Source organism: Suncus etruscus, chromosome 14 (assembly GCF_024139225.1).
Source record: "Suncus etruscus isolate mSunEtr1 chromosome 14, mSunEtr1.pri.cur, whole genome shotgun sequence".
NCBI classification, from domain to species: domain Eukaryota; kingdom Metazoa; phylum Chordata; class Mammalia; order Eulipotyphla; family Soricidae; genus Suncus; species Suncus etruscus.
The window spans coordinates 41,025,737-41,051,384 of record NC_064861.1 but is presented as its reverse complement, the minus strand read 5'-3'; the positions used below and the strand labels follow the sequence as shown (position 1 = coordinate 41,051,384).

The 25,648-nt window shown below is 37.4% G+C and overlaps 1 protein-coding gene across 1 annotated transcript in view; it reads right to left on the bottom strand.

Annotated features, from left to right (window-relative positions):
• PHKB (phosphorylase kinase regulatory subunit beta) overlaps positions 1–25,648 on the bottom strand; it is a 273,872-nt gene that overhangs the window by 139,387 nt on the left and 108,837 nt on the right. Inside the window, exons 11-13 of the mRNA XM_049786246.1 lie at positions 23,579–23,636; positions 15,599–15,676; positions 12,783–12,941 (exon numbers count right to left, since the gene is read on the bottom strand). Of these exons, the coding sequence (XP_049642203.1) occupies positions 12,783–12,941; positions 15,599–15,676; positions 23,579–23,636 (295 nt within the window). The remainder of the gene's footprint in view (positions 1–12,782; positions 12,942–15,598; positions 15,677–23,578; positions 23,637–25,648) is intronic.

The following is a 25,648-nucleotide window of genomic DNA, read 5'->3' as shown; positions in this document are numbered from 1 at the left end:
TATTTGTCAGAATTTTATTGAGGATCTTTGCATCTATATTCATCAAGGATATTGGTCTGTAATTTTCTTGTTTGGCTTTATCTCTGTCTGGTTTTGGTATCAAGGTGATATTGGCTTCAGAAGCTGTCTGGGAATGTTCCCATTTTTTCAATTTCATGAAAGAACCTGGCCAGGATTGGTAGTAAAGTAGTTCCTCTTGAAAAGTTTGAAAGAATTCATTAATGAATCCATCTGGACCTGGGATTTTTTTTTGGGGGGGGGGAGAGACATTTGATTACCATTTTAATTTCTTCAATAGTGATGGGGGTGTTCAGATATGCTACATTAGTGAATGCGTTCATTAGTGAATATGTGAATATGTCTAGGCCTAGGCTTTTATTTATAGGCAGACATTTGAGAACAATTCTAAATTCTTAAATACTGATGGTAGTGTTTATATATGCTACAACTTCCTTATTCAACTGTCCAAGGTTATAAGAGTCCAAGAATTGATCTATTTCTTCCAGGTTCTCATGTTTGGTGGCAGAGTTTCTCAAAGTAGTCACTGATTACCCTTTGAATCTCTGCCAATGTCTGTATTGATATCCCCCTTTTCATTTCTAATACAGGTTATCAAGTTTCTCTCTCTTTTTTATCCTTTCAGGTTTCTCCCTCTCTTTCTTTGTGAGTTCTGCCAATGGTCGATCAATCTTGTTAATTTTTTTCAAAGAACTAACTTCTGCTTTCATTGATCTTTCAGATGGTTTGTTGGGTTTCCACTTCATTGATTTCTGCTCTCAGCTTTATTATTTCTTTCTGTACCTCTATTTTTTGTTCCTTTTGTTTATCATTTTCTAAATCTATAAGCTGTGCCATTAAGCTATTCATGTATGCCCCTTCTTCCTTTCTGATATGTGCTTGCAAAGATATTAGTTTTCCTCTCACTACCGCTTTTACTGTGTACCATAGATTCTAACATTCTTCATTTCCATTCGTTTCCAGGAATGTTTTGATTTTCTTTTTGATTTCATCTCAGACCCACTGGTTGTTCAGTAGCAGGCTGTATAATTTCTAGTTGTTAAAGTTTTCCTTCTGTGTCCCTTTATAGTTCACACATAACTTCAGAGCCTTGTACTCAGCAAAGTTAGCCTGCAACACTTCTAAACTCTTGATTTTATTTTATATATGTGTGTGTGTGTGTGTGTGTGTGTGTGTGTGTGTGTGTGTGTGTGTGTGTGTGTGTGTGTACTGGTCCTCTATCTCCCATTTCTCTTTTCAGGGCTAGTATATTTTTGTTGGCTTTCAGTCTGGTGACCATTCAAGTATTGACAGGGTCAATTGTTGAGGTCTTCCACAATTATTGTGTTGTTATTGACATCCTCTTTCAAATTTCTCAATCATTGTAGTAGATATTTTGCTGGTCTCTCATTGGGTGCATATATGTTTAGTAGTGTGATTTCTTCCTGTTGCACATATCCCTTAATTAGTATGAAGTGTCTATCTTTGCCCCTTACACGTTTTCTGAGTCTAAAGTTTGTGTCATCTGATATTAATATGGCCATCTCAGCTTTTTTAATAGTGTTTGCTTGGATGATTTTCTTCCAACCTTTGATTTTGAGTCTGTTTGTTCTGATTATTCAGGTGTATTTCTTGTAGGCAATAGAAGGTTGGGTTCATCTTTTTTGATCTATTTAGGCATTCATGTTTCTTACTTGGTGCATTTAGTCCATTGAGATTGAGGGAGATGATTGTCATGGAATTTAATGACATCTTTGTGTAGAAATTTGGTGTGTCTGTTGTTCTGTCTTGTCTTAAAGTAGACCTTTCAGTTTTTTCTTTAAGGCTGGTTTTGCATCTGTAAACTTTCTGAGCAGTTGCTTATCTGTGAAGCTATGTATCCTTCCTTCGAATCTGAACCTCATTCGGGCTGGGTGCAGTATTCTAGGTGAAGCATCCATTTCATTCAGTCTTGTCACAATATGCCACCACTGTCTTCTGGCTTTGAGAATTTCTTGTGACATGTCTGCTGTAAATCTTAAGGATACTCCTTTAAATGTAATTTCCCTTTTTGATCTTGCTGCTTTCAGTATTCTATCTCTATTTGTAGGATTTGTCATTGTGACTAGGATGTGTCTTGAGTTGTTTTTCTTCAGGTCTCTTTTAGCTGGTACTCTTCGGGCATGCAGGGTTTGATTGCATACAGTCTTTAGCTCTGGGAGTTTGTCTGTGATGATGTCTTTGACTGCTGATTCTTACAGGGGATCCCATTTCTGGGCCTATGGGACGCCAATGATTGATATGTTGTTTCTATTGAGTTTATCAAGGACTTCTATTTTCTTCTGTTCACATTCTTTGAGTACTTTTTCCACTGTCTGATCATTTACTGTAAGGTTTTTTTCCAATCTCTTCTGCTCTCTGGTACTCTGCATTTCATCTTCCAGTTAACTGATTTTGTTCTCAGTTGCTGTTACCCTGTTGAAGAGGCTTTCCATTGAGGTTTTCAGTTCAGCTACCATGTTTTTCAGATGTTTTTTCAGTGTGAAGTTTTCTGATTTCTATCTTTGTGTTCTGTTCAGTTAGAGCTATGTTTCCTTTAATTTTCATGAGAATCCTCCATATTTCTATTCTAAACTTCTTATGTGAGAGATTATTTAGAATTGGTTTTACTTAGAATAGGTTGGTTTTTTTTGGGTCATCAAAGCAATCACCTTCATTTTCTGTGCATGGTGTCTGCTTGCTTACAAGTTTTCCCCATTGCCATGCTTGTAGTGTGATTTTTTTTTCTGCGTGTTATGCTAGGGTTCAGTTCATTAGTTAAAAAGAGTGGGCCTGCCACTCGGCCACCTCCCCACGTGGGTGCCGAACTCCCGCACTCTTCCCAAGTCTCCCGCCTGTACCCAGGAACCCCGACCTGGCTGCAGGCAGGGTGAGTGTGCCTGCCACTGGCCCACCTCCCCATGGGGGCGCCAGACCCCCATGCTCTGCCTAAGTCCTGCACCTGTACCAGAGACCCCCGACCAGGCTGCAGGCAGGGTGAGTGCGCCTGCCACTTGGCCACCTCTCCACATGGGCAACAAACCCCGGCACTCTGCCCAAGTCCCGCGCCTGAACCCAGGGACCCCCGACCCAGCTACAGGCAGGGTGAGTGTGCCCGCCATTCGGCCACCTCTCCACGTGGGCGCCCGACCCCCGTGTTCCGCAGCAGCCCCGTGCCTAAATTCAGGGACCCTCAACCCAACTGCAGGCAGGACAAGTGTGCCTCCCAGCTACCTCTCCATGTGGGCACCCAGAGAACCCTGTGCCTGACCCACTCTGCACTGCTGGGAAGGGCTAGAGCTTATAGACCAGGTGAGCTTTGGTCTACTCCCCGAACCTTGGGGTATCCTAGAGCAGCCTGCCCCCTGAGCCCCGGAGTGGACCTGGGACCCCCAGGGGTGAAGAGAGAATGCCAGGTGGGTTTGGCTGCAACAATTTCCTCAGCTGACGCTTGGAGTTGGTGAAGCTCTGCTGACTCAAAGGGAAAGGAGCAAGGACAGGGACCTAAGCTCAATAGCGCCCTCCAACATTGTGGCCAGGAGTAGAACTTCACTAGCTGCCCAAAAAGAAAAAAACAGACCAGACCCTACTAGAGAACATAAAAGGAGCCAAATCTCAGGAGCCCACCCAACAGACCCCTCTAGAACCATGCTCAGGGAGGGGACCAATCCCCATGCCACAGGGGGCAAAAGCAGACTGATCTCAGAAGGCACTGAACTCCAAGCCACACCAATAAATGCAAAGAAATATGGGTAAATTAAGGAGAACCCTAACATTTGGAGATATGGAGAGAAACCCTAGCAAGTTTCCAAGTCCACCAAAATGCATAGATCCATTGGAAGGAGACTTAAAAGCAGCCATGAAGAACGAAATGGAAGCCTTGATTAAGGAATTGAAGGAAACACTAGCCACCGAATATAAGAAATCCATGGAGGGACAAATCAGCCAAATTAAAGAACTGTCCAAGAATATGAGAGATTCCATACAAAGGGAAATAAAGGAGTTAAAATGACATAACACGCCATTTGAGCAGGATCACACAGTTAAGAGAAGCACATTGAAGAACTCGAAGGAAAACTGCAAACAAAAAATGACCAAGAAACCAGCAAGAAAATAAAAGGCAAAGCACTGGAAGGAAAAGTCCAGTATCTAATAAATGAGGAGAAAAGAAATAACCTAAGAATTGTGGGTATACCAGAAGGGGAGGAAATAGGGAAAGGGGAAGAACAAGTAGTCAGGGAAATATTAATAGAAAACTTTTCCACCCTCTGGAAAAAAGATTCGGTGCAAATCCAGGAAGTAAAGAAAGTCCCTAATAAAATAGACCCTAACAAACCAACACCAAGACATATTGTAATCCAAATGGCAAAAAACAAAGAGAAACATGATCTCCTTAAAGCAATAAGGGAGAAAAAAACCCTCAGATACAAAGGAAGGGACATAAGAATCAAACCAGATCTCCCATTTGAAATAATTCAAGCAAGAAGACAGTGGAATGACATATTTAAACGCCAAAATGAAAGAAATTTCTAACCTAGGGTCCAATATCCAGCTAAACTCTCATTCATATGGGAGGGCAGAATAAAAACATTCTCAAACAAAAACGAGCTTGCATTATTTGCGCAAACAAAACCACTCCTAAACAACCTACTCAGAGATGAGTTACACAATCCAAACCCCCGATTGTGATAAGCACCCTACACAACACAACTGCACAACAGTCCTCTCTGTCAATAATCTCCCTAAATGTTAACGGACTAAACTCTACCATGAAGAGACACATAGTAGAGAACTGGATTAGAAAACATAAACCAGACTTCTGCTGCCTGCAAGAAACACAACTACAACTATAGGACAAGCACAGGCTCAGAATAAAAGGATGGAAATTAATTATTCAGGCTAATAGAAAACAAAAAAGAGCAGGTGCAGCCATTCTTATATCAGACCAAATTCCAGTCAACCTCAAAAAAGTGATCAGGGACAAACCATAGAAAAACCATAGAAAAAACAGGAATCCTTCCTAACTCCTTCTATGAGGCAAATATCACATCATTCCCAAAGATGGCCAAGACACCACCAAGAAAGAAAACTACAGACCAATTTCACTAATGAACATAGATGCAAAGATTCTAAACAAAATTTTAGCAAACCAAATCCAGCACTTCATCAAAAAGATCATACACCATGACCAAGTGGGGTTTATCCCAGGAATACAAGGTTGGTTCAACATATGCAAATCAATCAACATCATACATCATGTCAACAACAAGAAAGACAAAAAACACATGATCATATCAGTCAATGCAGAGAAGGCGTTTGAGAAAATCCAACACCCTTTCATGTTGAAAACACTCAGCAAAATAGGTTTAGAGGGAACCTTCCTCAAGATAGTTACAGCTATCTATGAAAAGTCCACAGCCAACATTATCCTTAGTCATGAAAAGCTAGAAGCATTCCCACTAAGGTCAGGAACTAGGCAAGGCTGTCCACTCTCTCCACTGTTATTCAATATAATCTTAGAAGTCCTAGTAATAGCAATCCGACAAGAGACAGGAATCAAAGGAAACCAAATTGGGAAAGAGGAACTCAAACTATGTTTTTTTGCAGATGATATGATGATATACATCAAAAACCCTAAAGAGTCTACAGTAAAACTCCTAGAAACAATTAACCAATACAGAAAAGTGGCTGGTTACAAAGTCAATACACAAAAGACAGTAGCGTTTCTCTATACAAATAATGAAGTTGAGGAGAGAGAGATCAAAAATACAACTCCATTTAAAATAGTATCAAAAATATAAGGTACCTAGGAATCAACCTTACAAGGGAAGTGAAGGATCTATACCAGGGAAACTTCAAAACACTCCAGAAAAAAATTGAAGAGGATCTAAGGAAATGGAAGAACATCCTATGCTCATGGGTAGGTAGTATCAACATAGTCAAAATGACTATCTTACCAAAACTACTATATAGATTCAATGCAATCCCAATCCAAATTCAGACATCATTATTTAAAGAATTAGAACAATCAATAATAAAATTCATCTGGAACCACAAAAGACCCAGGATAGCCAAAAACATACTAAAAACAAGAAGTTGTGTGGCATCGCACTACCTAACCTGAAGCTGTACTATAAAGCCATAGTGATCAAAACAGCATGGTACTGGTACAAGGACAGAGCCTCAGACCAGTGGGTTAGAACAGAAATTCCAGACATAAATCCCCAGATAAACAGTCAACTAATATTTGACAAAAGAGCCAAGAACTTGAAATGGAACAAAGAAAGTCTTTTCAACAAATAGTGTTGGTACAACTGGAAAACCACATGTAATAAATTCAAAATTGGGGCTCAGAGAAATAGCACAGCGGCATTTGCCTTGCAAGCAGCTGATCCAGGACCAAAGGTGGTTGGTTCGAATCCCGGTGTCCAGTGTCCCATATGGTCCCCCGTGTCTGCCAGGAGCTATTTCTGAGCAGACAGCCAGGAATAACCCCTGAGCACCGCCGGGTGTGACCCAAAAACCAAAAAAAAAAAAAAAAAAAGAAATTCAAAATTGACCCATACCTTACTCCTTATACAAAAATCAACTCAAAATGAATCAAAGACCTCGAAATTAGACCCGAATCTATAAAATTTATAGAGAATAAAATAGGTAGAACACTGGAAGACCTATATATAAAAAAGATCTTAGAGGAAGGAGCACCAATGGCAAGAACTTTAGCTTCAAACATAAACAAATGGGACATCAAACTGAAAAGCTTCTGCATGGCAAAAGAAACCCTACATAACACAAGAAGACAGTTAACTGACTGGGAAAAATCTTTTCAACCAAAATATCACATAAAGGGCTGATATCCAGAACATACAAAACACTCAGAAAGCTAAGCCCCCCAAAACCAAATAAAGCCATAAAAAAGTTAGGAAGACAGAATGAATAGACACTTATCGAAGGAAGACCGAAAGATCGCCAACAAATACATGAAAACATGCTCACCTTCACTCATCATCAGAGAAATCCAAATCAAAACAACAATGAGGTACCACCTTACACCAGTGAGAATGGCTCACATAAAAAATAATGGGAACAGCCTTTGTTGGCACAGATGTGGTATAAAAGGCACTCTTATCCACTGCTGGTGGGAATGCCCCCTAGTCCAACACCTATGGAGAACAGTCTTGAGAGTGCTCAAGGAACTCAGAATTGAGCTGCAATTTGACCCAGCAATTGCTCTACTAGGTATCTACCCCCAAGTCTGAAGGACATTCATCCCAAAGTATGTGTGCACCCCACTATTTATCGCAGCACTCAGTATAATAGCCAAGTCTTGGAACCAACATCGATGTCCAACAACAGACAAGTGGATCATTAAGATGTGGTATCTATAAACAATGGAATACTACATAGCAGTCAGAAATGATACAATCATGAACTTTGCAGCAACATGGATGGACCTAGAATATATGTTAAATGAAGTAAGTCAGAAGACAAAAGATAAACACAAAATGATAGCACTATTCTGAAGCACCTAGAACATACACCCTATATACAACTAATACTCAACAATCAAATAACAGGGTTTAACAGGGTAGAAACTCCAAACACTGTAACAGTCAATATACACCAGGGAGCAGTGCCCAAAACACAGGAAAGAAGAACAACACAAACTCTTGACTACACATTATACCACAAAGAAACCAGCAACAGCAGAAGCAGCAGCACAGAGAGAACAGGTATGTTATCAGCCTTCTACTACAAAGACTGATAATAATCCCTTAGGGATCTTATACAGGATTACAGGTAAAGAATACCATGGGAAATCACTGACTCCAACGGGAACATCTCATAACAATACATTTTAATGCCTTAATATTACTATATTCAAAATAACCTCTCAGCTTTTCTGTCCAAAGGTGTTCTTGAATACAAAGGGTGGACAAACTAAGATGGCATCTCGGGGCCCAGTCACACGAGATACCATACCCAGCTTGCACTATGAGAATGTCCCAAGAAAACTCTTTAACATACACTTTATCTCTAGATTATACCTTCTTTTAGGACTTGAAGCACGGGACCAGCTAGAACACCGAAGCAGCAACTGTGACCTACACACTTATTCTACAGGCCCTACTCATCGAACATATTCAAGCAAACTAGCATTCCCTTGCCCTTTTCTCCTTTCTTCTCACTACTTTATTTTTTCTTTTTTTCTTCTTTCTCTCTTCTTCTCTTTTTCTTTTTAATGTATTTTCTCTTCTCTTCTTTCTTGCCCCTTACATCTACTTTACCCTTTCCCCCCTTTGGAAATCTGACTATCCCTTCACCCCTCAATCCTATCCAGATTTCCCACTTTATTAAAACTCTTCACCCTCAGTTCTTAACCTATTAGGCATCAAGACTGACCTCCTACCTCGCCCAACCAGTACCCAGCACCCAACCGAAGGGACACCTAATTAAACCCACACCTCATCCCTGGAAAGAAAAGGCAACCAACTCCCCTGCTGACTCAAGCTGCGCGGCCCTCCTTACCAAATCTACCTAGTGTGGACTGTTACTTGAAACCAAACTCAGCTCTAAAAGTATACCCAAAGCAAGAACTCTTCCCAAGACCTCCCTGCTGCAAAGCTTTTGCCAATCTCAAGAAGGTCAGGGTGTGTGATAAAAAGGCGCCTGGGAACCCACACGCCACAAGAAAATCTCAAAAGACAATGGGGAAACCTATAGTTCCATCATAAGTATAAAACCTTTATTGCACTACCTCTTTACCTGCTATTCCCCATATGTAAGATAGTCTCTTGCACCATTTTGTTTCTTCAATTACTTTGTTATTTCATTTTTTTTAAAATCTTTGTTCCATATATATATGAGCACATATATTTTTATTTCTATTTTTATCCTTTTTGGGTGTGTGCACTCTTTCTGTTTTCTTCTTTTTCCATCCCCAAATGCACCGGCAATATAATGTAGCACCATTTCCCCCTGCAAAGACACACTAAAAAAAGGGAAATCTTACATATAAAAACGAGCTCTTATCTACTAGGAATAAGAACTCATAGTTGTTTACAATACAGGGACATCTCCAATCTTAAAAATATGTCACTGGGACCCTACTTAGACCCCAGGTGATTAGACACCATCCATCCAGCCTTGAACCTTGGATCCCAGACATAGAAACAACACAGTTCTTCATGACAACTACAGGAAACAAATCCCATCCGGGACATCCTCAATACTGCTCAGACACCAACAAGTGCCAGCTCTAATATAATATACTGACAACGAGGAAAATGGGAACAACTTGACCTAAGAGAAGGTTATCCTACCCCTCCAGCTGATGATAAGACAAAATCAAAAGACTGTCACGCTTTGGTTAGTCCAAAAGCCAAGAACGCGATTTACAGATGACTGGCTGATAGAATGATGACTGGACTGTATGTATCCTGTGACCAAGAAAAAAGCCCTAGTGTAAGGTTTGAGCTACAACCTGCACAACAACCATGATCTCCAGTTCCAAAGGTGTGTCTGAGACAATTGCAATGGAATGGGACTTCTGGAAACACAACGAAAGACGCTATCATTGGATCCATCCTAAGATCAGCATAAAGACCAAGACCACCAAACACAGAAGATGGATTAAAATGACACTGAGGGAACAGAACTTCTAGAACCACAAAGAAAAGCTTCATCATAAATTCCACCCCTTGACCTGTGCAGATACCGAGATCTCTAGATACAGAGATCTGATTTTATCACCCAGGATGAAGCAGAAGTCTTCCAAACACCACGAAAGCACCAAGGGAAGAGTAAATGAACCTGAACAAAGTCTATAGTTAATCCCATGTCAATATACTCCAAGGGTGGAGAAACCCTGTATCTCTTAGGCCAAGGGAATTACTTTTCGAATGACACTATTATTTACTGTACCTGTGCAGGAGGGAAAAAAATAGCACAAAACAATTTTTTATATCTATCTAGATTTTGTCAATTTCTTCATTTTGGTATGGTTACTCAAGTTGTTGTCTCCATTTATATTTATTTATTTATTTTCTTCTTTTTTTTTTCTTTAGGTACTATGCCATGTTTTTTATCTCAAGACCATGGCTTTTATGTGATACTTATCTTTATTGTTGGAGTGCTCACTGGATATTTTATTTGACACTTCTTTTTGTACTGTTGAGGTGTTTCACCTTCTTTTTCCCCTTCGTCTCTCAAACCGATGATGAGAGCCTCTAGAAGGACTCCACCCATTTTCTACTTATTTGATTTTTACCCCAGTTTATCACTTTTCTCTTCTTCAAACAAAACCATATAACTGGAACTATCTAGTACTGCCTCCCAGTTAGAAGAGGAAACAAGGGAGGTACCAAGACAAAAACAGGTGTAGAATCACTAAGTAGTAAGCTAAGCTCAGAGGGGACCACGTATTCTAGCAGCCCCGTGGATGAGGGAGGAAGATAGGGGAGGTAGAATGGGAACGGAGGTGTAGGGAAGATGATTCAGTGATTAGAATCCCCATAATATTATGCTAATATGTACTTAAAATATTTTTTGTCAACAATATGTAAGCCACTATGATCAAAATAAAAATTATATTAAAAAAAAAAGAGCGCACAGCCACAAAGCAAAGCAGAATGGTCATGCTCTTCTGGCACCTCTAGGAGAGAGTTTTTTCTGGGCCCTTCTTTGCTCTCTCAGGAGAGGATCAGGAGACAGAAGTGTAGAGAAACACGCAAAGGCAACAGGTCCCCTCAGTCTCTCCCAGTTGGTAATCTCAGAGAAGAGGCAGACTCCTCCCACCTACCTTCACAGACAAAGGATCTACCTTTCTGCCAGGGCATCCCTGGTAACTGGTTTTCACTCACTGAGTCTTTTTTGGCCTTATGGCTTGGGCGCCTCTAGGAGAGAGTTTTTGCTGGGCCCTTCTTGGCCCTCTTAGGAGAGGTTAGGAGACAGAAGAGTAGAGAAACATGCAAAAATTACAGGTCCCCTCAGTTGCTCCGAATTGGTAAGCTCAATGCAGGGGCAGACCCCTTCCACCTGCCTTCAGAAACAAAGGATCTGCCTTTCTGTTGTGCCACCCCTGGTTGGGTATTTAATTTTTAATAACAATAATTAATGAAGGGGCTGGATCAGTGGCACATGTGGTAAGGTGTCTGTCTTGTGTGCTAGCCTAGTACTGACCATGGTTTGATCCCCTGGTTCATATGTTCCCCAAGCCAGGGGCAATTTCTGAGTGCATAACCAGGAGTAACTCCTGAGCGTCACTGGGTGTGGCCCAAAAAACAACAAAAAAAATAAAGAAAATGTCTTAAATTTTTTGGTCTACAAACAAAAATTCTTAGTATTAAATGGATTAGCTCGGGCTCAACTAAAATACGTTCTATTCAGTTATATCAACAAGGTTTTGTATTGATGTTCAGTGAGTAGACATTGACATTCCAAAATTCCAAACAGAGGTAACCTTTCCAATTTGAAAATTAATTCATGTATGTGTATATATTTGTATATGTAAACCCATATATATGCACTTATAGATTTACATACATATAAACTCAAAGGCAAAGCTTATATAAATATTATACCAACTTTTATCAAAATCTATTACTTTAAGAGCCAATGATATTATTCACGTTATAGAGCACATGCCTGGAACGTGGCCATGGGTTCAATCCTACATTCCTCCTCACCTCAGAGCTTTTAGTGTGGTCTTAATGTATTGCAGGCATTACTGGGCCTAAGCAATTATCATAAGTGGTTCTGGGGCCCTTGATTACTCATGGGCATAAAAACAATTTTTTAGAAAGGTAGATAAAAAACATTCTCAGGTTCTTAAGTTATCATTAAGTATATATGAAACCCAGAAAATAAACATATTGAAAACACCTTCAATTAAATTTTTACTTTCATTAGTTTCTATGTGCTAATATATCATTTATGTAATTCTTATTTTTAGAAATAATCTTCCCTAATGAAAGATAAAAATGAAACTAAAGATGATTACTCTTAGGACACAAACAAATCTGACATTTCTGCAGTAATCCAAGGAACAATAAAGACAATAACAGTATTTCAAGCAGTAAGCAGTTTTTATAGTGCAGTACAATATTTATATTCAACCTGTTTCAGAATATGTTGCTATAAAACAATTCTGATTCCAATATGATAGTTTTTTATGTTAGTGCTATTAATGTATGAAATTTTAGTTCTAAATGGTGCAGAATTGTGAATAATGCTTTGTTTTATTTGCCAAATTGGCTTTCATCGTAGTGAGTAAAAGAGTTTTCTTATTCAGCTAAAGTTTTAAAAGAAACCAAAATGTAACTCTTAGAGAAAAATTATGAATCATGGTTTTATTAAGTCTCTAGCTAACTGAACAAATCGAAAATGAATATTTATTGGGGAAAAAAACTGTGATAACCAATTCCTTTGGGCAAGTGTCTTATAAAAACCATGAACATGCATGACTATTATATTTAATCAGAATTTTATTATGTTATATAAAGTTACCTCAGTTTCCAAAACATAATCAATAAGCTAAAGGCAGTCAATCATCTTACTGATCATAATTCCTGTATGCATTTTATTTTCATCTCAGAAACTGTTCAGCATCACTAAGTGAATTAGACATATTACAACTTATATTCAAGGAAACTTCTTTCAAGACCTTTTACAAACATGAATCATAGCCCAAACCCAAGCAAAATACAAGTAGAAATATTATTTCTAGTGCACTGATAATAAAGAGAATATTTAGTCTTTCTACTTACCCAGGAGTTGTGCAATGATATAAAGGGCTTGTCCCCAAAGGAATAGTTTTCCATCACGGCCACAGTTGCTAGGAAATCGCTTTTGACTACCAGGGCTTCTTTTTTCATATTCTACAAAATCAGCTGGCACATAATAATACTTTGGTATGACAGGATAACCTATAAAGTTTCAAAATAAATATTTTAAAGTGTAACAAATCAGTGAAATGCCCCCTTTCTTAACCACCTTTGTCAATGTTTTCCCTTCAAAGAACCATACTGATTAGAAAGCAAAAAAAACTGTTTTATACAAAATATTGCAAATTTTATAATATATAGAAATATAGATATTCTTGCTTTTATAACTTCCAGAAAATATAAAAATTTTACTTTAATATACTTGACAGTATATGTAATGATTAGCCAACAAAATACATATCATTTTTAAACAATATTTAATTTTAAAACATCTGCATGATCAACAAATATACAGTATACAAATGTTTAGTTATCAAAAAACAACTTCAGTGTTTGTAGCAATAGCACAGTCATAGGGTGTTTGTCTTGCATGTGGCTGACCTGGGATCAATTCCTGATATCCCATATGGCCATCTGTGCCTGCCAGAAGCAATTTCTTAGCACAGAGCCAGCAGTATCCCCCTGTGCACTGGCAGGTGTGGCCCACGCAGCCCGAAAAAAAATTTTTTTTGTTAATCTGATTAGTCTGTGGAAGGTTTTCAAACAAACTATTCTAGAAACTTAAGAAGTATGACTCCAAACCATAGGTTGGAATAGACAACTTCTCATTTTAAACAGTTCATTAATTATAATATTCTATAATTGAAAAGATCTTCCCTTGTTACCAAGGTATCTAGAAATATTCTTGATAGAAACTAAAAGTTTTTGCATATTAGTCACTTGAGATGATCTAAACAGGAGTATACAATGTTATAGTACAGATATAGAGAAAAGATCTTATACTTATCAGTCCATAAAAAACTTAATTTTCCTAATAAAATTGTACATATTTTCCTTAAAATTTCCTTCATTTTTCATCCATCAGTTGATAGAAATAACTTCTTAACACTAGTAAACACATCTATGATACAGAATTACTTACATATTATTTTATGAATATGAAAAGTTTCCCTCACTAACCTACCACCTTAGTAGATCAAAATTCTAACACTGAGTACTAAAAAATCTTACTTAAAGCATTTTAAATATTATATTAATTATAGAATTGACATAGTTATATGTAAGTTCAGAGAATTAATTATCTGGATTATATATATAACAAGTGATTTAAAGTTTTTATTTGGGATTGAATGTTTATCAATAAAATTTACTACTTTATTCTAAAGGGTAAGCCCTTAATATGAAGTACCCTAAGAAGCAAGTAGAAATCTTAAAGTATATTAGAAACTCATGTGGTAAAGGAATTGAGGACCAATACTAGATTTCTATATACATTATGTTTCTAATACCATCCATTTATTTTTACAAAACACATAAGAATTTTTAACTTCCAGATAAATGTCTTCAAAGCTATTCATTCATAACATTATATCCTTATTTTATTAATACTTTCAAACACCCATGATATTTAAAACTTCTCCTGTAAAAAATATTTTGAGAAATATTTTTTTAGTTATACATAGAGGAAAGTATTTTTTGATGGTTTCTTCTGGCATTTGAAAAATATAATTTTATAAGACAAGATATTTTGCCTGAAAGAGCCAATGATATTTCTAAGATACTCAATTCTTAATATAGTACTGGAGGCATTAAAACAACACATAAAAATTTCTCAAAGCAACTTCAATCAGGAAGCCAGAATGTTCTTTTTATTTATTTATTTTAATATAAAATATTTTTATTTTTCTTTTTTTAATATCTTTATTTAAACACCTTGATTACAAGTATGATTATAGTTGGGTTTCAGTCATGGAAAGAACACCCCCCTTCACCAGTGCAACATTCCCATCACCAAAGTCCCAAATTTCCCTCCTCCCCAACCCAGTCCCACCTGTACTCCAGATAGGTTAGTCTACAGTCACATTGTTATGATAGTTCTCTATGTAGTTATTTCTCTAACTACACTTATCATTCTTTGTGGTGAGCTTCATGATGTGAGCTGAACCCTCCAGCCCTCTTCTGTGGAAACAATCCAGAATGTTCTTGGCAATGGTAGTATATTTATGGTAAGACAAAGCTTTTCTGGATTGCCCTCCAATAAAATTAGGGCACATTTGAACATAGCATTACTGGTAAACCATAAAACTTAGTCACTTTATGAGGACAATGCTGGTGGTAGGAATGGCCCTGTTCCATTGTCCTATGTACCTTTAATATTATTGTTAACAATAAAAATTATTTTTAAAAAACTTAGTTACTTTAAATTGAAACCAAATATATAGAGTGAAAGAGTTATGTACTTAAGAAATAAGTTGATGAAATTCCTTATCTGGCAAAATATTTTGCAATGAATATAGCCCTGAACACCTAAATTTATCTTCATCAATGTCTTGACTAAATTGCTTTATAAAAACAAACATAGTAAAGGCCAAAGAGATATCTCAAAGGCATATTATCTGCATGTGGAATCCCCAGATTTGATCTCCAAGATTACATGGTCCCACAAGCACCGTCAGGGTAATGGGAATGTCCTTAACAGAAAAATTAATTAATTTTTAATTTCTAGTTCACTCGGGGCATTATTTTTTATTTAATATATTTAGTTATTTAATAAATAAATAGTTTATACATTCCAAAGGAAGTTAAGGAAATACTGGTAGAAAGAATATCGTGGAGAAACAAGGACAACTTATATATACCTTCCATAGTGTGATGAAGAACTGGAGCTAGGAGATCCTGATATTCCTTTACTTGTTGGGAATTGCTTTTAAAAACCCCTGAAATGTAAATATAAATTCCAACATCAGATGAGCTTAATAGGCACCATAAAACTTTTACTTTGAAATTATTAGTCTCATTGTTGTTTTTACAATTTTCTGTACAATTAATAAATATAAATTTTAAGGTAATGCAAATGTACATATCCAATATTATCCAGCATTATACACAATAACATATATCTAGAGTAAACTTATATTCTTATCATGGGATGACTATATTAAACAGCGGTAGTATCTATATTCAATGAAATACCACTCAGAAATTTAAAAACAGTATTGTGCCTTAGAGGCAACATGGATAGAACATGAGGTGATTTTATCAGTAGACAAGTCAAAGAATAAAACAGAATTACTAGGTAGTTTCACTCATATGTGGGATATATATAACCAAAGCACAAAAAAAAAAAGGCAAACCATGAAAAAGGTTGTAAAATTTGTTAAAAACACAATGGTTATCAGGAAAAAGTAGACGAAGTGATCTGAACACTTGATGGTATTAACATTTTGATGGTAGGTAGGAGATTATGCACAGAGAAAGAAATACAATTTAAAGCTCTACTTTTCACTCTATCCAACCACTGACTTCAGACTTTGAGGGTTTCTTGCAGTACATCACTAATAATCAGGGAGATGCAAGTCAAAACAACAATGAGGTATCATCTCATGCCACAAAGATTGGTACATGTCACAAAGAACAAGAACGAGTGCTAGTTTGGATGTGGGGAGAAAGGAACTCTCATTCACTGCTAGTGAGAATGCTGTCTGTCTAGTTCAACCTTTCTGGAAAACAATACATATATGTATATACACACATATATATACATATATGTGTACACACATATATGTACACACACATATATGTACACACACATAGCCAGTGCAATACCTTCTATTAAAAACAGAATATAGGGCCCGGAGAGATAGCACAGTGGTGTTTGCCTTGCAAGCAGCCGATCCAGGACCAAAGGTGGTTGGTTCAAATCCCGGTGTCCCATATGGTCCCCCGTGCCTGCCAGGAGCTATTTCTGAGCAGACAGCCAGGAGTAACCCCTGAGCACTGCCGGGTGTGGCCCAAAAACCAAAAACAAAACAAAACAAAACAAAACAAACAAACAAAAAAAACCAGAATATAGAGGGGCTGGCGAGGTGGCACTAGAGGTAAGGGTGTCTGCCTTGCAAGCGTTAGCCAAGGAAAGATCGCGAACACAGTTCGATCCCCTGAGCCAGGGGCAATTTCTGAGCGCTTAGCCAAGAGTAACCCCTGAGCATCAAATGGGTGTGGCCCGAAAAACAAAAAACAAACAAAAAAAACCACAACAGAATACAGGGCTAGAACAGTAGTGCAGTGGTAGGGTGTTTGCCTTGCACATGGCTGACCCAGGAAGTACTGTGGTTCAATACCTGTAGTCCCAAATGGTCCCCCAAGCCAGGAGCAATTTCTGAGTGCATAGCCAGGAGTAACCCCTGAGCATCACTGGTTGTGGCCCCCCAAAAAACAAACAAACAAAAAACCCAACCAGAATATAGAAAGAATAATAGAAATAGAAAAATAATTCTTTTTTTTTTTTTTTTTGGTTCACACTCGGCGGTGCTCAAGGGTTACTCCTGGCTGTCTGCTCAGAAACAGCTCCTGGCAGGCATGGGGGACGATATGGGACACCGGGATTCGAACCAACCACCTTTGGTCCTGGATCGGCTGCTTGCAAGGCAAACGCCGCTGTGCTATCTCTCCAGGCCCCAGAAAAATAATTCTAATTATTTGAGTTTAAACAAAAAGCACTCAAGATGTCTAAATAAGATATAAAAAAAAATATGCTTAGATGTGGTTCGACATGAAGTTAAAAAATAAAAGAAACTCAAAGCACACCAAATAACAAAATCAATTCTAAGAAAAAGTATAATACTAGATACATTACACTTCCTGAATGTAAACTGAACTACAAATTAAAAAAATTAAGTATGATATCAGTAGAAAAATAATCAAAAATTACTGAAATAAAATTAAGAGCCCAAAATTAAATCTTGAATACATAATGTCCACTAAAACTTGATATAGTAGTCAAAAATACTCAGTGTGGGGACAAAGTCTATTCAACAGTAGTATTGGGGATGAGAGATAATACAGTAAATAGATGCTTGCCTTACAAACAGAAAACATTGTTTTAATTTCCAGCAGCACATGTATTTTTTCAAAAAAAACTAGGAGTTATCTCTGAGGGACAGGAAGAGGTATAGAAAAAAGAAGGGAAAGGTGAAAGATTAAAGAAATGCATGTAGAACTACGAAATTATGCTGTTGTCTCTTAACCTTTATTTAAAAAATCAGCCAGAAACATCTCTAAAATATAAAATACCCAGAAGATAATAAAGAGGCTCATCAATGAATATTATCTTATTGATAATAATTCATATTATTATGAATGAGAATGCCATATATCAAAAAGATAAGAGACAAGCTAGGAGAAATAGTAAAGAGGTTAAGGCATTGTCTCTATTTGCCTCTGATCCTGGTTCAATCCATCCCTAGCACTGCATATAGTCCTCCAATCAGTACCATAGTGACCTCCCAGCACAAAACTACAACTAAGCACTGACAGCAGCCAGTTGTATCTTCCAAATAAATAAATAAAAGGCAAAAAAAAAAAAAAAACAGTGTTAACAGGATATGATGCAAAAGGAATCCGTCTTCACTGCTGATGGGAACATCAACTGGTTGTCAACTTTAGAAAGTAGTATGAAGGCACGAAGATCCCTGCTGTATATTTTCCAATGCAGCTGCCATCCAAAGTCCACGACTGTCAGTGCTATGACCAACCCTGCCCAGAAGGGCCTGCAGAAGCCATGTCACAGTACATGAGCTGGCCAAGATCCGCGGCTGTGCACAACTCTTAGTCAACAATACAAAGCACACACACAGAAAATATCACACTACAAGATGTAATAATGGGGAAACAATGCAGGCCAATACTAGGCATAGAGAATGAAGATCACAGCTCTGATGACCAGAAAGGTGCCAAACATTTATTTAGCCTCTCAGATAAGGAATTTAGAGAAGAAACGTGGAGGATGTTCATAGAGCTTAAAGAAAGCCTGGATTGAGCTGAACAAACCACAAATAAGAACCAAGAAGGGATGAAAATAGAAATTAAAAATTTCCAAATTAAAATAACAGAACTGAAAAACTTGGTAAGTGAAATAAAAACCTCACTGAAAAACCTCTCCAACAGAGTAACAGCAGCTAAGGACAGAATCAGTGAGTTGGAACATGAGATGCATAGCAATTCCATACAACAGAAGATATTGACAAAGAGCCTTAAAGCAAACAGAGAATATAAAATATTCTTAAAGAATATGAACAGATAAAAATAGAAGTCTTCTATAAACTCAATAAAAATAGCATAAGAATCATTGACATTGGGGCCGGGCGGTGGCGCTGGAGGTAAGGTGCCTGCCTTACCTGCGCTAGCCTAGGAGACGGACCGCGGTTCGATCCCCCGGCGTCCCATATGGTCCCCCAAGCCAGGAGCGACTTCTGAGCGCATAGCCAGGAGTAACCCCTGAGCGTTACCGGGTGTGGCCCAAAAACCAAAAAAAAAAAAAAAAAAAAGAATCATTGACATTGAGGCCTGAGAGATAGCACCGAGGGAAGGCATTTGCCTTGCATGTAGAAGGACTGTGGTTCAAATCCCGGCATCCCATATGATCCCCTGACCCTGCCAGGAGCGATTTCTGAGTGTAGAGCCAGGAGTAACCCCTGAGCACTGCTTGCTGTGACCCAAAAATCAATAAAATAAAATAAAATAAAATAAAAGAATCATTGAAACCCCAGAGACCTAGGAAGAAAATCCCCATGAAGAATCAATAGTTAAGGACATCAGTTCAGAGAAACTCTCGAAGCTAAAGAGTGCATACAATCAAATTCTGCATGCCTAAAGAGTTCCAGCTAAAAGAGAGCTAAAGTAAAGCACCCCAAGATATATCTTAGTCACAATGATGAATCCCACAGATAGGGGAAAATATTGAAAGTAGCAAGATCAAAAAGGAAAATCACATTCAACAAAGCATCCTTAAGATTTATGGTGTCACAAGAGACCCTCAAGACCTGAAGGCACTGATGAGATATATTGACAAACTCAATAAAATGAATGCTTTGCTAGAATAGTTCACACAGCCAGGCTCACATTAAAGTCTGTAGGAAGCATACATAGCTTCACGAATAAACAACAGCTCAGAAACATTACAGACTCAAAATCAGCCTCAAAAGACAAACTGAAAAGTCTACTTTAAGACAAGACACACCAACAGACACACCAAAGTCCTATATAAAGATGACATTAATCTCATGAGAATCATCTCTCTCAATGTCAATGTTTAAGTGCACTAATTAAGAGACCCAGAAGAGCAAAATGGATCAAAAAGCTAAATCCAGGGCTGGAGAGATAGCATGGAGATAAGGCGTGCCTTTCATGCAGAAGGTCAGTGGTTTGAATCCCGTCATCCCATATGGTTCCCCGAGCCTGCCAGCAATTTCTGAGCATAGAGCCAGGAGTAACCCCTGAGCACTGCCGAGTGTGACCCCCCCCCCAAATAAAAAAGCTAAATCCAACATTCTACTGCCTACAAGAAACACTCTGGAAAAATCAAAACATAACATAGACTCAAAATCAAAGATTGGAGGACAATTATCCAAGCCAATCCCTTACAGGAACTGGAGTGGCCATATTAATATCAGATGACACAAACTTTAGACTTAGAAAAGTAATAAGGGACAAAGATGGACTTTTTGTAATAATCAAAGGATACATACAACAGAGAGAAATCACATTCCTAAACATATAATCACCCAATGAGGAACCAGCAAAATTGTTAATACAAATCTTGACAAATCTGAAAGAAGACATCAATAGCAACACAATAATAGTGGGAGACTGCAACACTGCCCTGTCATCCCTTGATAGGTCAATCAAGATGAAACCTAACAAAAATGTACTAGCTCTAAAAGAAGAAATGGAAATAAGTGGCCTAGTAGATACATAAAGGGCTCTCCACCTCCAGAAAATAGGATACACATTCTTCTCCTGTGCACATATGTTATTCTTCAAATAGAAGACAATATTGTATGTAATAATACCCAGAGGCAAGAGATGAGGGCTGGCTGGATGAATCCACAGTATGAAGCTTACCACAAAGAGTGGTGAGTGGAGTGAGAGAAATAATTACACTAACAACTATCATGACAAAAGTAGTGAGTGAGAGAAATAGAGTGCCTATCTCAAATACAGGCAGGGCATGAAAAAGAAGGGAGAGAGGAAGCATTGGTGGTGGGGAGGTCGCAATGGTGAGGGAGGGGGTGTTCTTTTTAATAATTGAAACCCATCTACAAGTATGTTTGTAATCATGGGCTTAAATAAATAAAGAGAAAAAGGTATTCTTAAAACATAAAGTCATATGAAGAATTTTCAAAAAGGAATTTAAAATAACCAAAATTATATTTATTTTATACATGTGTGAAATAAATTTTCTTTAACAAGTTTTAAAAGAACAGAGATGACATGTGACTCACCAATAACACTACTTTGCATCTACCACCCAAAACTAAATTCAAAATATATACACATCTGTGTCCATTGAAGCTCTTATTAGAATATGGTATGGAAACAACACAAATGTTCAAAAACAAGTTAGAAGATAAAGAATTCATAGCAAGTATACACAAAGGAATACTATACAGCTGTAAAAATTAAACCATGCAGTTTGCTATAGTGAATTTATCTGGAGGATATCCTTTTAAATGAAGTAAGTATGAGGAAGAACAATAGCCATATGATCTGTGTGTTATAGATACAAAACAAGGGAGAAAGCAATACTAGTTCAATGGTGCTATACTGCAAAAGGAACTATTATGTAGAGCAGAAGAGATATGGGTGGGGTTAGCAATAGTGGGAGAAATGAAGACTGGACTAGACATGGTATAGATTATTGGTGATGGTTGTGGGCACTTTAGTGGTGGTAGAATGCAGTAAACTTACATACTAATTACCATATATTTCGGCACTATAGTGCCTATCTTAAGTAAACTAAACTAAAATATTAAAATAAAAAATGCAGCAGTATTGGTTTTGGTGATATTTAAGGATAATTCCAAAGCAAAAAAAAATGTCAAAAGAAGACTAAAAGATTTTTTTTTTTTTTTTTGGTTTTTTTGGTCACACCCGGCAGTGCTCAGGGGATATTCCTGGCTCCAGGCTCAGAAATTGCTCCTGGCAGGCATGGGGGACCATATGGGACGCCGGGATTCGAACCGATGACCTCCTGCATGAAAGGCAAACTCCCTACCTCCATGCTATCTCTCCGGCCCCTAAAAGATTTTTTTTAATAGAGACAGAAAAATTAAAAAAAGAAAAACAGCAGCCTATAGAACAGACACATTTTTCTAAGCTCATCAATAAACAATGTGTTATATATAAACATAAAAAGAAACAATATGAAAAAATACAATTTTTTAAATGAGAAGTTTGTAGATAGGTAAGCCCTTAAGATGCATATCTAATACGTACATGATCTGGATTCAATTCCTAGTATCACCTAATCCCCAGAGCATTGCCATTCTCTCAGATCATCATGCCATGTGGTGCTAGCCTCCCAGTACTACCATAGTGGCTAAGGAATAAATGACACCACCACACTCAATCAGCATAATTGCAGACCAAGAATGTCTGGTGGAACACCTGGGACTTCTGAAAACTCTTTGGGCTGACCCTAAATGAGTTAATTAATATTTGAACTAATTTCCTGTGAATCAAATTCTATGATTTACAATACTGTTATTGGTGATTTCCCATGAACTTTTCCAAAACCACATAAAACACCAGTATATCCAATATTTACTTCTTTAATCTCTCTTTTTTTATTTTTTTAATTATTTATTTTTGTTTTTTTGGGGGGACACACTTGGTGACACTCAGGGGTTACTCCTGGTTATGTGCTCAGAAATTGCTCCTGGCTGGGGGAATATCTGGGACTCCAGGGATTGAACCAAGGTCTGTTCTCGGTCAGCCACATGCAAGGCAAATGCCTTACCACTGTGCTATCACTCTGGCCCCCTCATTAATCTCTTTAATTTTAAACAAAGGAAAGACCCAAGTACACATCTTTCTTAAGAGGATATTAAAGTGTTCAAAAGATAACAGAAAAGATGTTTAACATTACAAACCACTAGGAAAATTCAAATCAAAGCAAGACTTATATAACTATTTAGAATGGTTCTACTTTTGTTAAAAAAAAAAGGAGGGGACACATAATGAAATCATGAGACCCAAACTTTAATAACCAATCTTAAAAACGTGCCTGTTATGATGGCATTGTTGTAACGCAGTGGGTTGGTTGGATGTATGGGAGTGGCTCTAGGAATATTGGTAGAGGGAGATTGACACCAGTGGTGGATTGGTGTTAAAACATTGTTACGTCTAAAACTTATTATGAGTAACTTTGCAAATCACAATACTTTAAATAAAAATATTTAATTAAAAAAACAAAAACAACACATGAGATATGTGTTATGAGATGAAAGGAAAATTATATACTATGGTGGAAATGCAAATGAGTTCATGTATATCTGATTTACCACAATAGCCAAGAAAGAGAAGCAACGTTATGTATTGGAATATTCATTATTTATAGTCACACTTTTGTCCGTAAATGTGAAACATTTATATCAATTTCAACAGCTCATATTGGAATGTAATTCTGTAAATTATTTAAAATTCATTCAGAAAAGGCATTAAAAATGCAAATCATTGAAGTATACCTTTTATTGTCAGCTGAAAGAAGTCACATTTCACTTCCATCTCTTTTAAACAATTGCTACCCAATAACTTAAATTTCAGAAGATCTTACTTACCATCAATAATCATGTAAAGGAAAAATATGGGAAATTCACATTCAATGCCGTCAAATAGCTAAAACAGAAAATAATAAAATTTAAAAATTAATAATTAGAATAATTATGCACAGGATAAACATAAAAGATTATAATAATAAATACTGAATTGATTTTATAAGTAGTTTAACTGTATTAATTTTTTCAGTGAATTGTTATCCAAAAATAATTTTATCAAACAGCAGTTATTCAGTCAATAAATATTTATAAAGTACATTATAATGTCTAGTATCAACTAGACACTGGGCTAAAAAGAAAGAGATAAAGAAATTGTTGTAAAAGGCACACAGACTAACTGGAAGACAAGTAAATAAACAACTTATATGAAATACCTACAAGAATATATTAGGAACTGAGAGAATGAAAGACCTACCTAAGCCTACTTTAAGAGTAAAATATGGATGAAACAAAATGATTTAACTATTGATCAATGAATTTCCCCAGGGAGATGAGCTCCAGAAACTCCATATAGGCGAAGAAATAATAATATACAGTTTTTTAAACTAATATAAATTTAGTATTTTTTTTGAATGAATAAGGAAGAAATAACAGAAATGAGAGCCTAAAAGCAGGTCTGGCCAGCCAGGTCAAGAAGAGCCTGTGGGGGGGCCGGGCGGTGGCGCTAAAGGTAAGGTGCCTGCCTTGCCTGCGCTAACCTTGGACGGACCGCGGTTCGATCCCCCGGTGTCCCATATGGTCCCCCAAGCCAGGAGCAACTTCTGAGCACATAGCCAGGAGTAACCCCTGAGCGTTACTGGGTGTGGCCCAAAAACCAAAAAAAAAAAAAAAAAAAAAGAAGAGCCTGTGGATGTGAGGGTGATCTGGCTGTGACATCTGTCACCCCATTGATCGCCAGGGTTGATTCGGCTGATCTGGCTGGCTAGGCAGGTGTCCCCTTCCTCCCTCACCGGTCCATGTGCGCCCCTCCCAAAGCTGCCCGCTCGGTTGAAGAGGATGGCCTTCCCCGAATAGAGATGGACCGTTCTTCGGTCGAGGGTATAGGAGTAGCTGCACTCCCCTGCTAGAACCTCCAAACAAGCTCTCAAGAAGAGCCTGTGAAGTCATGCTAAGAGACTGTGATTTGGATTTGGAAGTGACAAGGAAGCACTGGTGAAGCATTTTATTAAGCTGGATCATTATATTTATTAGATTTATTCACTAAATAGCAGTTTGTAGTTTTAAGAGCATCAAAGGAGAAGAAATATGAAACCAATGAAAAGACTGCTGAGGACAATTAAAAAAAGATTACTGCCTAAACTTGTTTCTCAAATTCATTGCTTTTGGCAATTTAGATAAAATATTTTTTGTTATAAGGTTATCTTGCGCATTTTAAGATTTTTGGATGCTACTCTACATTCTTGATCACTTATGACATCTATCAAACTGCAACAATAAAAATGCATATATTGTCATATATCCCCTGAGTAGTATAACTGTCCAGGTTATGAATCTAATCTAGGGAGTTAATCAGAAGGGACAGACTTAAAACTTGGAGGCTAAATATGCTAGTCAAAGTTAATGACACAGAAGAGGAATGGAAGATAGATGCACTAAATTTTGAATTAAAGAGAGAGGATGGAGTTAACAATGGTAACTAAAGCTATGACTAGATGGAAAGCATGAGTTTCAAGACAGTTGTAATGTTTAAGAGATGGCAGAAGATGAAGAAAACACAAAGTCTACTAAGAAGTACTGTAAAAGAAGTAAAAAAGAGAATCAGAAAGATAAATGAGATAATAGGAAAGAAAAAACACTCCAGAAATAGTTAAGATCCTCAATAACCAAAGAGAAATTTAGTGAAATAAAGTATGAAAAGCATCTGCTATGACCCAGTGGACTATAAGGCTGAAATCAAGACAGTTACTAAAAAGTGATGGAGAGAGGAGATGGACTATAAATAAATGAGTAGTAGAAAAACAAGGAAACTATACTTTTCAGAAATGTGGTTACAAAGAAGATAAAAGGATATGAAGCTTGATGGAGTTTTTTTCTTTATGATGATAAACATTGATGTGTTATACTAAAGTGAGG